Source organism: Anomaloglossus baeobatrachus, chromosome 8 (genome assembly GCF_048569485.1).
Source record: "Anomaloglossus baeobatrachus isolate aAnoBae1 chromosome 8, aAnoBae1.hap1, whole genome shotgun sequence".
Lineage (NCBI taxonomy): Eukaryota > Metazoa > Chordata > Amphibia > Anura > Aromobatidae > Anomaloglossus > Anomaloglossus baeobatrachus.
The window spans coordinates 210,810,127-210,826,038 of NC_134360.1; the positions used below are offsets into that span (position 1 = coordinate 210,810,127).

Sequence of the window (15,912 nt, forward strand, 5' to 3'; positions counted from 1 at the left end):
AATCGCCAGGATTTTCCTATACAAACTAAAGCCAGTGCTATACTGGCGCTATCATGATGATTCTATACATACCTTTAGTTGTGAGATCGGATGTATACTTTCTAAAATACAGGCAAGTAAAGTTACAGAAATGTACAGCTTTTTGATTGGCAGCAGCTGCTAAATAGCTAATATGTGGCTCAGGTCTTGCTCTCTATTCCCGCCCCTGTCTGCTGCCTGGCCTCAGTAGATGTTAGACTGTATCGGCTGCATTTCTTACACACCCCTATCACATGACAGAAATGACTCATACCTGAAAGGAGCCCATACAGTCTAGCATCTACAGAGGCCAAGCAGCAGACAGGGGCGGAAATAGATGGCAAAACCCAACCCTGCTATTAGCTATTCGGCAGCTGCTGCCAATCAAAAAGCTGTAGATTTCTGTAACTTTACTTGCCTGTATTTCAGAAAGTATACATCCAAACTCACAACCAAAGGTATGATTAGAATCAGCCTGATAGTACCAGTATAGCACTGGCTTTAGTTCATATAGGAAAATACTGGTGATTGGTTTGCTTTAAAGAATAATTGTCATTTTAATTTTTATTTAAAAAAAATCAATAGTACACATGGAAGTAACTTTGTAATATACCTTATCAGAGAAATCTGCTTTTTTTTCTCCCTTGACTAATCTTTCACTCTCAATTAATGGGTAATTTATAACATCTATATTTAGTGACTGCAGACTTACCCATTACTGAGATAGGAAATGACAGTTTGTGCTCATAAAGTTGTATGGATAGGGAGGAGCTAGAGGCGATAGACATTCTGCTGCAAGTTCTCCTGAATTGACAGTTGCAGTTCTCCATAGAACTTTATGAGCACCAACTGTCATCTCCTGTCATAGTAATGGAACAATCTGTATTCACTGAAGACAGATTTTACTGGTGAACTTTTGACAATGAAAGATTCGTCCAAAAGGAGAAAGAATCAGATTTCTCTAATAAGATATATTACAAAGTTGTTTACTTTCATGAGTACTATTGAATTATGGAAACAAATTAAAACAACGGTTAGTCTTTAAAATCTACATCTTTTTTATGGTGGAGAACATTACAGTCCCGTGGATGTAGACAAACTTCTTTAGACCATTCTTGGGGTATTCGTAAGAAACGTTCCCTTTTAAGAATAGTACAGTAACTTTAGGGAAAACACTGGCTTTGGCAATTCTTGGAGGGTATGAGACCATTTTAGCTTTCAATCTTCTCAATTGAGAATATAATTATATAAATTGAATCTCAAAAGATTCTTTATTCTACATCCATTTTAAGAAAGCATTAAGGAATTCTATCTAACATTATCTCTTTTACCTTTAGTAGACTGGTAAGACAGCCGGTAGTGGTGGAAAGATGAAGGTGGTGGTCTCCAAACCACTGTCATTGAGCCATCAGTCACGTTAATCACATAAACATCCATAGGAGGACCCACGCCTGTAGTGAATGTAATAAAGATACTGATTAAACCTACAAATGACGATTATAAGAACATTTTCATGTCAGATTCCAAGAACATAGATGTGAAATTCTTCCTACAGACCTGTCGTTACTGTCCCCTCCACAAGTTCTGCTCTCAGAGTCCCATGGACCGGCAGGAGCGTGACCAGGTATTCTGTGCTTGGCATCAGGTCTAAGAGTTGGGTTTGACGTATTGAAGCATCGAGAGAGAGCTCAATGGGTTCATCACCACCTATGGGTGTATAGCTGAGGATGAATCTGTCAGCTGGTGGAGACGGATCAGTCCATGAAACATTGACACTAAATGCCGAGATACCAGAGAAATACAGTTGTGTGATTGGCCGAAAACCTGTGGATGGAAGACAAAAATAAACGTAGCTGTTAAGTGTTTGTAATATATAAGACATGGAGTAATTCTCAGGTTTATACACGATAACAAGGTTGCACAAATTTGAAACCCTTAAAAAACCTTCCTTTTTTGAGAAATCTGTTTCTTTCTCCTCCTGGATTGATCATTCTTAAGATTCTCAAGTCACAGGTAAAATCTGTAGCAGAGCTGTAGTAATAGTAGAACTATAATGCTCAGCAAAAGTTCTCCTATTAGTAGTTTGTTCAGATGTTTACACTGCTATTACTGCATTTAAACAAGCACAGAAATTGGGACAGTGAGAGCCATGATTAGCAAACATGCGCTGAGAGAAGCTAATGCTGCAGGCTTGTGATTTTCCATGATTTATAACATCAGTTTGGTCAAGAGCTGAGAGTGCAGGGGATTGAGGTGAGCAGCTGACTACTGCATCAAAATGATGGGCTAGTGAGAGGTTTATGGGATGTTAGGCGTTAACTCCACTCCTGGAAAGTAGCTACTGTGCACTCTTGGTAAGGGTGTGGGAAGGCACTAGAGGCTGAGATACATGGAAACCAACTGTACACTGTGAAAGATAAAAGTTGTCATTGCAGGAGCATGAAAGTAGATAGAAAAAGCAGGTCAACTGCAAGCTTGCTTCAAGGCAACCAAGAAAGTGCAGCAAGTGCCTCTTCTATAGAGGAGTTGGATACAAGATCAGTTCAACAACAGTAAAAAGTTGATCGGGAATGGCAACAGATCACATTCAGTGCATCTGCATGCACAATGAAAGGGAGGCTTTTGGAAGCTTCCCTGGTGTCAAGAAGGGCAGCGAAAAAAGCCAATAATCTAAAAAAAAATAACTTAGGACTGACATTCTACAGGACGTATAGGGATTGGCCAGCATAGGACAGGAGTAAAGTTAACAGCCCCCTTCAGATTATTTGAAAAAGTTGGCAGAATGATTGTCTGAAGAAAAATAGGTGAGCACAACCAGGAGTCCTGTGTCAACCAATAGTAGAGTGTGGCACCCCTGCAGCTCCAGTCGCCACAGAGTACTGCACCTCATGTAAGGTGCGGTATTCGCCTCAGGTAAAGAGGGGGTTAATCACCGGTCTTCCACATTCACAATTTACATACAGCTTAGGAGCCTTCTCACTGGGGAGCTGGACTAGGGTAGGCAGGGGGTTGGCCATCACGAAGCATGGGACGTCCCGGTCACTAAGACAATCACCTGGGGGGCAGGTTCCACTTTGGGTAGAAATAGGAGCAACGTTACACAATCCTCAGTCAGTCTAGCTGGGACATCAGTTCTGGCGACACGACAACACCATCTCCCTCTTCCTTTTTCTTCTTTCACGGGGCCTGAGGCTTGGAGTGGAACGCTCATCCCGGGTTCCTCACTACTGGAGGGGCAACTCTTAGAAAGGACACTTTCCAAACACCGGTGGCTTCTTTCAACTTATCCGAAGTCGACGGGGCCCATCACAGCGGGTGACTGGTACTTCCTGGGCGAGCGGCATATGAGTGAGTAAAAACACATGGAACTGCAGAAGCCGACTCAGACTCTTATTACCAGTGCCGGCACCCCGCGCTTCGGCGCTAACGGCCACCACCACTACAACCTCCATCATCATCCTCGCCGGGGCCCGCTCCACCTGTAGGGAGTGATAACATCTTTGCTGCTATTTCCACCCACCCTGGAGGACAGCGACAGCAGCGATTGCTAATCCGTGGCCGCGAACCATAGGTGACGTCACGACAAACATCATTCCCAACCTCCACCTCATCATCCCCCTTTTGTTATGGACACCTTGTGGCACGAAGTCAAGCAGGGCCACCCGTGACATCACCGGAACCGACATCACCGGCCCGGCGACGAGTAAGGTTAACCCCCTGCCCCCTGGGTGCCACAAGAGCATCTTGAGACCTTTTATATGTGGGTTACTTTTAATTCATGGAGGATTCTCATTTCACATTTTGCCTGAGAACACTGCCATGAATAACGAATGGGATCTAATCTTCCTCCAAGAGCAACTTCTCCAAATGGTCAGAAGCATTTGGTGATAGACAATGCTTTTTCCAGTATGACGGAGCACATGTCACAAGGAAAAAGTGATAACTAAGTTCCTTGGTGAATAACATTAACATTTCAGCTCTATGACCAGAAAACTCCTCAGATCTCAATCCCATTGACAACTTGTGGCCAATCCTCAAAAAGTGGTTGAACAAAAAGAAACAAGAATTTTGATAAACTCCAAGCACTGAGTAGGTAAGAAAGGGTGGTCATCAGGACTGTCCGGGCGAATTAAAGAAGTTTTGAAAAATTAGAGTCAACACTCTAATTATTGAGTGTTTGCATAAACTTGATGTATTTGTCCCAAAAAATTGAAAAGCTTATGACTTTTTTTTTACTTTAATAATAATAGAAGCATCAGTCTAAAAGATCTAAAATCACTGAAACACCAAACCTTGTGAAAACTAAAATTTGTGTTAATCTACAGGCTTTTGGCCACGAATGGTCATCATACAAATCCCCTGTCAAAGTATCATGAACGCATTTTTATTTCAAACCTGGTCATTTCATGTCACTCATTTTATATGTCGGGCTAAACGGAAAAGTGAAAAAGGAATAATCTATACGAATCATACAGATAGAAAAGGGATCCAGCTCCTTAACTTTAGTATTTAAAGAGGTTGGCAACTTCCTTAACATTGATGGTGTATCCTTAGAATAGGTCATCTATGTCTGATCGGCCGGAATCCGACACCCCACACCCCCACCAATCAGCTGTTTTCGGTGCTGACGGTGGCAGCAGGCAGCTGGAAATACTCAGTTCCAGAGCTGCCCCGTCAACTGCGGTATCCATGGCCGGGTACCGCACATTTGCTTCCTATTCAAATTAATTGGAGGCAAATGAGCAGTATCCGGCTGCAACTGCTATCAGAAGACAGGGCAGCTCTGGAACTGAGCATTCCGGCTGCCTTCTGCCACTGCCAACACCAACAACAGTAGGCAGCCAGAAATTCTCAGTTCAGGAGCTGCTCTGTCTTCTGATAGTGGACGTGGTCGAGAACTGCACATCCGTCTCCCATTCATATCAATAGGAGGCAGATGTGCAGTACACGGCGATGGGCTCTATCAGAAAATGGGGCAGCCCCAGAACTGCTGGCGTGAGCACTGAGAGGGATCAGAGGGGATACTGGGTGATCAGACATTGATGACCTATCCAGAGGGTAGACCATCAATGTTAAAGTAGTGGAAAACCTCTTTAAAGGTAAAAAAAACATTAAAAAAACAGTGAAGGACTGCCCTATCTAAAGCAACTCTACTGATTTCCAAAGACGTAGGTGCAAAATGGCAAAAAGGTCAGAGAGGTAAAAAAAAACCAAGTCTTGCAGTAATGGGGGTCAAAACCAGGCAGAATAATGAGTTGTCCATCTTTGCTATGAGGCCCCTTCACTTCTCAGTTTGCCACTGAACACATACTTGTCTTATACACCGTCTTAGGCCCCTTCACACGTCCGTGTCTCCGGTACGTGTTTTGTCCGTTTCCTCACGTGCCGAAGACGCAGGCACACGTAGACCCATTAAAATCAATGGGTCTGTGCACACGTGTGTATTTTGCTATGGACCGTGTGGAGCATACGTGTGCCCGTGTGCTCCACACATAGACATGTCTGTTTTTCTCCGGCATCACGGGTGTCACACGGCCCACACACGGACTGCACGGATATGATCCGTGTGACACGCACCGGAGAAAACACACGTTTGTAAAAAAAAAAAAAAAATTCTATACTCACCTTTTCCAACGCTGCTGTCTCTGCCGCTGCTGTCTCTTGCTTCCGACCCCCACTCATTATGCTCATTGAATATTCACTCCACTGTGGGCCGGAAGCAGCGCAGTGGGGAGTCAGCAGGACCGGAGACCGAAGATCAGCACCACGGACAGCAACGCCAAGGACAGGTGAGCAGAAATTTCCAGTTCTCCGTGTGTTATCACGGATAACACACGTGTGCCATAAAAACGGCTCACGGACGGCAATATGCACCTTTGACATGACCGTAAAAAACGTGCGTGATTTTCACGGACGTGTGAAGGGGCCTTATATAGTGTCTCATCGTGAGATAATTAAAAATACTAGATATGACAACTTCATATTATCCTAAAATATCCTTAAAAATCTAAATAGCGCTTCATTAGAAAACATGGCTCCCAGAGCGAGGTATTTACACAAAGCAGCAATGTGGATATCCTTGCCAAGACTAGCTGCACACCGTGATCAGGTACTGGTTTTGGGCACATCTAATCCATCAATATATATGCTAACACAACAGAGATCTCAATGGCCCACTAATTTACATAAATATATATAAAAATGTGCCACAAATACATGAAAAAGTATAGGGCAACAATGTGCAAACAGTAGTAATATATGGACTCATGGCTTTGTTTACCACCTGCTATTTAATCTGTATAAAACCGCGACCTTTAGCATTTAAAGGTGAAAGTAATCAACTAATATTTTCACGAGCTCGGTCTTCCATATGTTATACCAATTTACTGGCTGCCTGATTAAATTAACGATGGACCACCCACGGATCACCCAATTTAAATGTCACATTTTTGTTAATTGAACAGACGCCAGATTAGATGTATGCATTTCTTCACATATATCCATTACCGTATATCCTGTATATAATGCATGACATATGATACTAGGATACTAGGAGCTTCATTTGTCTCTGCAAGTGGCATTTCTTGAAAAAAAAACAATGAAGCGTGGCATTTTCTGGGGTAATACCAGGCATTGCAGTGAGACATCATCTGAGTGAGACAAGGGTCTCGTCACCAGTCTGGAGGTGATATGATCAGACCAGAAACAACAGTGGTAATAGATAAATGACAGGACTACTATTGCCCTCACTTGCAATAAAGATGATCCAGTATCTGATCCATAGGGGGGTATTGAGTCAATAGGAGTATGAGAATAAAAAAAACAAACCAAAAAGCTGTCATCCAAGAGTTATGGACCAAAAATGTATTAAAGGGGTTGTTTCATGTAATACATCAGTTATTTTGTAGTGGCTACTGAAGAGAAAATGTACAACTGGCTGCAGATTATATGGGTTCTTCAAGAATTGTTATAAAATTAATAAATAAAATAAATATTTTTTTTGTATATTCTTTTATTTAGAAAATAAAGGTATGCTTTATCTAGTGCACTCTGTCAGGAGTTTAAAGGTGGCAACTGCCATAAATCAGTGTGCACCCATCCTAGATTTTCAGAGGACATGCAGCAGACGGGCTGCGTAAAGAATATCTGCTTGAGACATATGTTAGGTCAGAGTAGCATCTCGTCAGGCATCGTGAATTTAAATTCCTTTGTTCAGTCAACCTGACAGGACACTGAGAGGAGCAGAACTAACGGAGAAGATAAACCCCTTTCTTCAGCTGACGGAGAATGTATATCCATCTCAGTCAGCCTGACAGTTTTAGTGCAGTACAGTGAGTATATCTGTTTCGCTCTTCATGCAGCCCATGCAAGGATGGGTGCACACTCCAAGATGGAAGTTGCCATTTTTAAAATCCTGACAGAGTGCTCTAAATAAAGCATACTTTTTTGGGCTAAATAAAGGTATTTAAATATATGTTTAATAATCAAAAGTATTGTATTTATTTATCACAATTATCATAGAACCCCTTTAAAACTGGACTAGGGAATTCTGTTTTGTAATTCTATCATAACACACACACACACACACACACACACACACACAAAGCAAAAACTGAATTCATGCAATACATGGGTCTGTAAAGTAATGGATACAAACTGTTCCGGAGAGACCGCTGGCAATATTGGAATCTATCAGATTTCTTTATTTAATCACAAAACAGTGCAGCATGCTGCTCCAAATCTTATGGTAAAAATGACGCAATTTGCGGTGCTGCCTCCAAGAAAGCCCTGCCTGTAATAACGTAACGTGGTTGCCTTTGATTTTTGAAAATACACCTACAGCAATCAGTTGATCGCTGGGGAATTTAAAAAAAGTGGGAGTCTTTGTTAGACAATGCTTTAAAGAGTACCTATTGTTTTAATAAACTTCATTTTTTTCTATAAGTTCTCTGTTTTTCATGTATAGCACTATTATATTCACTGTTATAACCTGTTGAGTAGTTCCCATATCCAATTTTTTCCTTGGACCGAGTGGTTCGCACAAAATCAAAGACACTAGTCTGATATTGACCCGAGTGTCGGATTAAACTGGCCAGTGCAAGTGTATGGATCTGTGAAAAAAAAAATCAAACAACACTCGGATGTCAGCCATACGCCGTCCATTTTTTACGGATACATTCCCATTCTGTAGCACAGAACACTGTAAATGGTCCTGTCAATGATTGTAGAATATTGGTTGCTGAGAAAAAAAAACGCATGTCACACGGATGGTAGGCGAGAGAAAAAAATTAAAAGTCGCACACTCGCATGACACTCATATGACATATGGAATACAAAACGGATTTTACTCGCCCCACTTTTCTGGATGAGAAAGGAATCACTTTTTTATATGGTCCATAACAGGGAAGAAAAGAAGAAATCCCGTAGTCCGTTCTTCTATAAAACTTCCAAAATTTATTGAAGCATTTAAAATCCTCTCGGACAATTACATGTTCCGGACTCATTGTGTTTCGGACACGTTTCGGACAGTCCAGAACGCGAAAGCCGGGGTAAGGCGTCCGGAACATGCAATTTTCTGAGAGTATTTTAAATGTTTCAATAAATTTTGGAAGTTTTATAGAGGAACGGACTACGGGATTTCATTTCTTCCCTGTTTTGGACTATTATCGGTGGTTGTCAGCTACCTGCCCCGGTCTCTGGATTTATTTCCCAGGAGTGGTGAGGCTACTATTTCCTTTTTTCGATTTTTTTAAATGCCAGTATGAGAGCAGCCAAAAGAACATTGTATAGCATGATCGATAAATGTAACTGTTTGGGGTGAGATAAAACAGTTACTAGAAATTAGCAGCATCTCTGTTTGACTCTTTGCTTCTGTGTTTTTGCAGTTACTTTCTCCTTTTCCCCCCTAAATTTGGAAGACTGTAACTTGATCCTTTAGGGACTTAAAGAACCCTCTCACCTCTCAAGAAGGAGTGTAGGGACAGAGGTGGCCATATTTTCAGTCCTAGTGCGATCTGGTAAAACATGTAACCGCACTCGACCAATGTTAGTATATTGGGCCAAGCACGTTAGATTTTTTCGTCTGTCCATGGAAAAAATTGTGATACCGTATTTTTTGGATTATAAAATGTACATTTCCTCCCAAAAATTTGGGAGGAAAATGAGGGGTGCGTCTTATAAGAAAAATGTAGCTTACCGGGGGTTGCTGGAGAGGGGTCACAGGAGGCAGGGGCAATGCTGTGTTGCGGGCTGTGCTGTGGGCAGTGAGACAGGGGCCGCCATCCTGAAATGTTGGCGGTGCTGGCTTCAAATAATAGCGCCCGGAGATGGCGCGTGTGCAGATGGAGCTCTCGGCTCAAGATCTCATCTGCACATGTGCAGTCTCCGGCCTATTTATCTCCCAGCAGTGAACTTGAAAAATGGCGCCAGGACGTGGCGCGTACACAGATATGATTTGAGCTTGTCATTGAGCCAATAGTTCAATCTAATCTACACACGCGCCATTTCTTTGCAGTCCACATTGCAACAATTTTTGGATATTCCTCCTGCGCCCGCAGAGAGAATATGGCCCACCCACTGCACCGCTCGCAGCATTGTGGTACTCCAGCACCGCCCCTGCCTTCTGTGACCCCATTCCACTACCACTGCCACCCCCTCTCCGGTAAGACACCACTGGATTATATGACAGACGCCATATTTTTTTTCCTCTTTCTTTCTCTATATTTAATCCGATGCGTCTTATAAAATGAAAAATACGGTATATTCAAACACACTCAGCCATGCAAGTCAATGGGTGCGTGGAAATCATTGGACTGCACTCGGATGACATCTGAGTGTAGTCTCATTTCCACACACTGACACAGTAGAGAAGATGGAGAAAGATTGAGAAAGGGACCCATAGGAGCCACATAGTCTGCCTTGAGGCCACATAGACCCTCGATGATATCACTAATCTCCTTTGTACTGTAGTCACACTGTATTAAATGTTTTCTTTCTGGATTATTCAAATGCTGCAAACATAAAACATGTAATTCGCCCATTACAAACTCTTTGGAACAATGCGAAATATAGCTTTGTTTTTGCATGCGTCACTTTAAATCTCGTGAGTCCCGATGATTTGGGCCAGAAGAGAACAGCCATTAAGAGTTTATTTAATAAATGGGAGACCAAAAAAAAGGTTTGAAAGAGCAGAGAGTGGAGTCTGCCTACATTAGCATATATAATTTGCGTATTGTCTGGGAACGCCAGAAACAATTTAAGTCTAAAACATTGTTTTCTCTCGGACAAGGAATAATTAATTAATAGATACTCCGCAATGCGAGTCCGGTCATTGTCAGCATAATGAATAGGCTTCTATAAATAATTTGCTTTACTTATTTTATTGTTACAAATATGCGGTGATCTTTAAGTAAAATTTATGACCTAATTTATTTAGCAGTGATATAGCCGTAAAACAAATCACTGAGGCTGTAACCAGGTGCACGGTGGGAGTAGGTTTACGGTTATAATTGTATGCAGGGGGAATGATAAAACCGTATCATAGGGGGAGATAAAACACAACGGTGTGCATAATAACAAGACAGAAGTACCAGTGGCTACCTGTGTAGGCATCTACCGTAGTCTCTCGGCTCTGCTGTCGCCCCCTTTCTGCGATGATGGTAATGGTATATTCGGTTCCTGGGTCGAGATCTGTAAGGTCGTATTGGGAGATTTCAGGGGGGACGGTGATTTCGGAAGCCATCCCAGATGAGGGTGTGAAAGAAATGCGGTAATGGTCAATCGGACCCAGAGCTTTGGTCCAGACGAGTGAGATGGTCTTGTCAGTGGAGCCTGTGACCATTAAGTCATTTGGGCTGTCCAGATCTAGAATAGAAAGACATAAAAGTGAAAACTTCTCATTGTATGTGAACACAACAGATGGATAATAAAACATCACAGAAAAGTGTACAATAATTTGCTATGTAGAATACTGAGAAAAGTGATGTCCTTATCTAAGAACCTTCTAAACACCTAACGAGCCATCAAATTATTTAGTATAGAACACCAAAAAATTATCAATATTTTTGGTGAACTTATGAGGCTTTGGCTTTGATAGATTCCAGAGATAAGTAAAATATAAAAGAGTTCCCATACTACAAACCAATCTGCTGCGTGACATCAAATCCTTCCATGACACAGATGCGTGGCCAAAGGATAATTCTATGTTCTTCAAGCAGACAATAAAAGAAGAACTTACCGGGAAGAAAGTGTAACCAAATCGCAAACGATCAATTATGACAATTTTGACCTACAACCAGACCATCACCTGCATGACATCAAACCCTTCCATGATACAGATGCGTGGCCAAAGGATAAGTCTATGTTCTTCAAGCAGACAATAGAAGAACTTACCGGGAGGAAAGTGTAACCAAATCGCAAACGATCAATTCTGACAACTTTGACCTACATCCAGACCATCACCTGCATGACATCAAACCCTTCCATGACACAGATGTGTGGCCAAAGGATAAATCTATGTTCTTGAAGCAGACAATAAAAGAAGAACTTACCGGGAGGAAAGTATAATTAAATCACAAACGATCAATTTTGATTATTCTGACCAACAACCAGACAATTCTATAACTGACTATTTTGGCCTTTAGATCCTTACCTACAATCATCTTGAAGATCTTGTAGACATTTGGGTCACTTGTTTCAATACCTACACAACTCACTTAAAGGGGTAATCCAAAACTAACAATGATTTTAATCCTAAATCTCTGCCTCTTTAATTTAATAATCTAATAGTTTTTCTAACATAGGTTAATTAAAAAGTGCCTACCATTTCTGCTCTACTCTGTAATTGCTTCTCTTTTTTTTTTACTTCCTGTTTGATGACATTTTGTTTAAGAATTTACATGCTGGGATTCTCAAACAAGATGTCATCAAGGAGCAAAAGATGCGATCGCTGCTATAGACTCTGTCCCCACCCTGAAATGAAGCGTCCTTAATAACGTCAATTTTCTTACCAGAGTGACAGGAAAAGGGGGGGTGACCGGAAGGGAGCCCCTGCATTGGTCCTCAGATTAAGCCTACCCTAAGCTATCCCTCAACTTAGCGGTATGCTTAAAGGTAGCTGGGTCTGGGCCCCCAGCGTCTCCCTATCTCTTGTTTTTGATGGCAAGAACCCCACCACAACCCATCAACTAGGGGGAGGGCAAGGACAGAAGTCAAAACCCCACTGACATAACTGACAGACAGGGGTAAAAACAAAACTAACTCACACCTATTACCAACAATAGGGGACAACAGAAGGTATACAGGGAGGGGTAACACAGAAAGGAGAAAGTAACCAAAACAGGCTACTTTCACACACACACACACACACACACACACACCTAAGCAACAGACAGCAGCAGAAAGCACCTCTTCACAGCTCCAAGCCTAGATCCAGACTGAACTGAATAACCAGCCTCCTCTGATGGGGGCAGAGGGTTTTTATCCAGGCTGGAAGTGGTCATTAGAAAAATCACCTAAGCAGAGTTCATGAGCTTGCTACTGGCAAGGAGAACTGACATTAACTCTGCAACTGCCAAAAGAAAAATATACAATTAATGTGTAGGTCTCAGATGATAAAAGAGACCCTAAGGCTGTCACTAACCTCACCAAGAGATGACCATGACACATTTCAGGGGCTGAGCTAGTCGCTGTTCTACTGAGCATGTGACGGTTGTCAAATGTGCAAAACTACTTTCGATGCACAGTGACAGTATGCTCACTCGCTGGCTTGCATGAGAAGCAATGGTAAGAGAGTGTACTATCAGTGTGCATTGTGAGGAAAGAACATGGCGAGCAGAGTCCAATCCCCCGAAAGTGATGTAACTATGGTGGGGGGGGGGGGGGGGTCGAGGCTTGTCTCTGCTCTTTGAATTCTCTCCTTACAATGTGCACTGAAGATGCACTTTTTTGCTGGCCTGTCACTTCTCGGAATCAGCGAGGAAGTGCACTGTCACTGTGCACTAAAAAAAAAATTGTACAGTGAAAAGGGAGCTCATAATTAGCATACATTGGAATTAGCAACTCAAAAGGGAGCTCGTACTGAGCATACATTGGCATACACGGAGGTCACTGATGACTCTTCATTTCAGAGTTGGATCAGAGGATGCCCTCTGATTATATGTCTTGTTTGAGTATCCCAGCATGCACTAGGGATTCTCAAATGAAATGTCATCAAACAGGAAGTAGATAAAAGAAAAAGTATAGCGAGAAAGGTGGAACGGTACTGACTTTTTAATTAAAGTATATTGGAAAAGCTATTAGATTATTACATTAAATTGATAGACAATTAAGAGTAAAATCAATTTTAGTTTTGGACCTTCCCTTTAAGATTATATTTTCTAATAGTAGAGAGCCCCTTTAAGTAAATAGGGCAGTACAATTCCTGGCACAGATGTGTGATCAGGGAGCGCAGATGTGCAGGGAACACATAAGGATTGTGGAGGTACCATAAGTTTGCATCCCCACTGATCATAAATAGTGTTGAGCGAGTAGTTAACTATTCATACTCGCTACTGTCCTCTACTTGCATATTCGTTACGAGTAGCAGGCGCAATGTAAGTCAATGGGAAATAGTCGCTAAGTAGCGAGTAAAAATATATTATAAACCCCAACTTTTTATAAAATTCCTTTATTGTACCAAAAGCTAAACAGACTCATAGACATAAAAACATACAGTGTCTCTGCTGGATTCAACCAATAAGGGGGTAGATACATTGCAATATACAATTCATCCTTCTTTCACGATTCGATACCTATTTCCCCTCATCAAAAATTCCTCAGAGGGAAAAATTGCAATTTTTCAAAGATTTGTATACTTCATACCATTATTCACATTATATATATATTTTTAATGAATATCTATTAAACTCACCGTCACACAGTGGTTTAGGAGCTGAATACAGAGACAAAAAGATATTTCGTCTCTATATCTAGTTCCAACCCCTATCCAGTTTTTGAGACTTTAAAAACACATTTATGATGATGTCATCCCTGGTCACTCTTTTTGATATTTTTTTGACAACTACTCGACATCCAAATCACATCCTCAACTGGTCAATTGAACAGAGGAAAAAACAGGGATAACTTTTTGGAAAAAAGGCACATCCTGGAATACCCTAAGTTATTCCTAACAGAACCAACACCCAATATATGGTGCAAACTCATCTACCGAACTGTTATTTTAGATACCATGCACCCTATAGAATGCCAAAGGTCATTCTCTACAGAACAGAGACCTAATATCAGCCCAAGGCCATCATCTGGACTGTTAGAACAAAGGTTTTTTCAGTAAAGCAACAAACACATATATGTCAAAGATAATACAGAATAAAAAAGTCCAGTAACCATAATTTGTTCCTTAATAGGATTCTTGATAAATGAAATATTTATCACATATCCACTTGAGATTGTCATATAAAATAATATCCTTCTTCATAGAGGTAGTTGATTTCAGACATGTGAAATGTCACAAGTTCCTTTTGGTAATGGTTAGACACTCTGTGCTTGATAGCTTCACAATCTTGGGATACAATTTACACCTTACACCTCGACGCGTTTCCCCCCTTGTATGATAGAGCCATATGGGGCTATTGGTATCTAATGGGATCATTTATAGCCTCATTTTGAGTAAGATCTTGACGGTGTAGTCTTCTTATGTGTATGTTGGGAAGCGTTTCTTATCTATACTGAGAGATTGTATATATTTCTCTCTTCCTCTTTTAGATCCATATTGAATATTGATATTAAACTCATGGATCAATAAAACCTCCTGATGAACCCTTTGGCTCTATCATACAAGGGGGGAAACGCGTCGAGGTGTAAGGTGTAAATTGTATCCCAATATTGTGAAGCTATCAAGCACAGAGTGTCTAACCATTACCAAAAGGAACTTGTGACATTTCACATGTCTGAAATCAACTACCTCTATGAAGAAGGATATTATTTTATATGACAATCTCAAGTGGATATGTGATAAATATTTCATCTATCAAGAATCCTATTAAGGAACAAATTATGGTTACTGGACTTTTTTATTCTGTATTATCTTTGACATATATGTGTTTGTTGCTTTACTGAAAAAATCTTTTTTCTAACAGTCCAGATGATGGCCTTGGGCTGATATTAAGTCTCTGTTCTGTAGAGAATGACCTTTGGCATTCTATAGGGTGCATGGTATCTAAAATAACAGTTCGGTAGATGAGTTTGCACCATATATTGGGTGTTGGTTCTGTTAGGAATAACTTAGGGTATTCCAGGATGTGCCTTTTTTCCAAAAACTTATCCCTGTTTTTTCCTCTGTTCAATTGACCAGTTGAGGATGTGATTTGGATGTCGAGTAGTTGTCAAAAAAATATCAAAAAGAGTGACCAGGGATGACATTATCATAAATGTGTTTTTAAAGTCTCAAAAACTGGATAGGGGTTGGAACTAGATATAGAGACGAAATATCTTTTTGTCTCTGTATTCAGCTCCTAAACCACTGTGTGACGGTGAGTTTAATAGATATTCATTAAAAATATATATATAATGTGAATAATGGTATGAAGTATACAAATCTTTGAAAAATTGCAATTTTTCCCTCTGAGGAATTTTTGATGAGGGGAAATAGGTATCGAATCGTGAAAGAAGGATGAATTGTATATTGCAATGTATCTACCCCCTTATTGGTTGAATCCAGCAGAGACACTGTATGTTTTTATGTCTATGAGTCTGTTTAGCTTTTGGTACAATAAAGGAATTTTATAAAAAGTTGGGGTTTATAATATATTTTTGAGATAAAATTAACCCCAGGAATATATCAAATTGAATTTGATAAGTAGCGAGTAACCCAAAAGCCGTACTTTTCGTGCGAGTAGT

The 15,912-nt window shown here is 40.8% G+C and overlaps 1 protein-coding gene across 2 annotated transcripts in view; it reads right to left on the reverse strand.

Moving 5' to 3' along the window:
• Nucleotides 1-15,912, reverse strand: part of TNR (tenascin R) — a 616,331-nt gene that overhangs the window by 99,588 nt on the left and 500,831 nt on the right. For both annotated transcript variants that reach the window (XM_075320147.1, XM_075320148.1), the window contains 3 exons: nucleotides 10,618-10,881; nucleotides 1,576-1,842; nucleotides 1,350-1,469 (listed from right to left, as the gene is read on the reverse strand). In XM_075320147.1, the coding sequence (XP_075176262.1) occupies nucleotides 1,350-1,469; nucleotides 1,576-1,842; nucleotides 10,618-10,881 (651 nt within the window). The remainder of the gene's footprint in view (nucleotides 1-1,349; nucleotides 1,470-1,575; nucleotides 1,843-10,617; nucleotides 10,882-15,912) is intronic.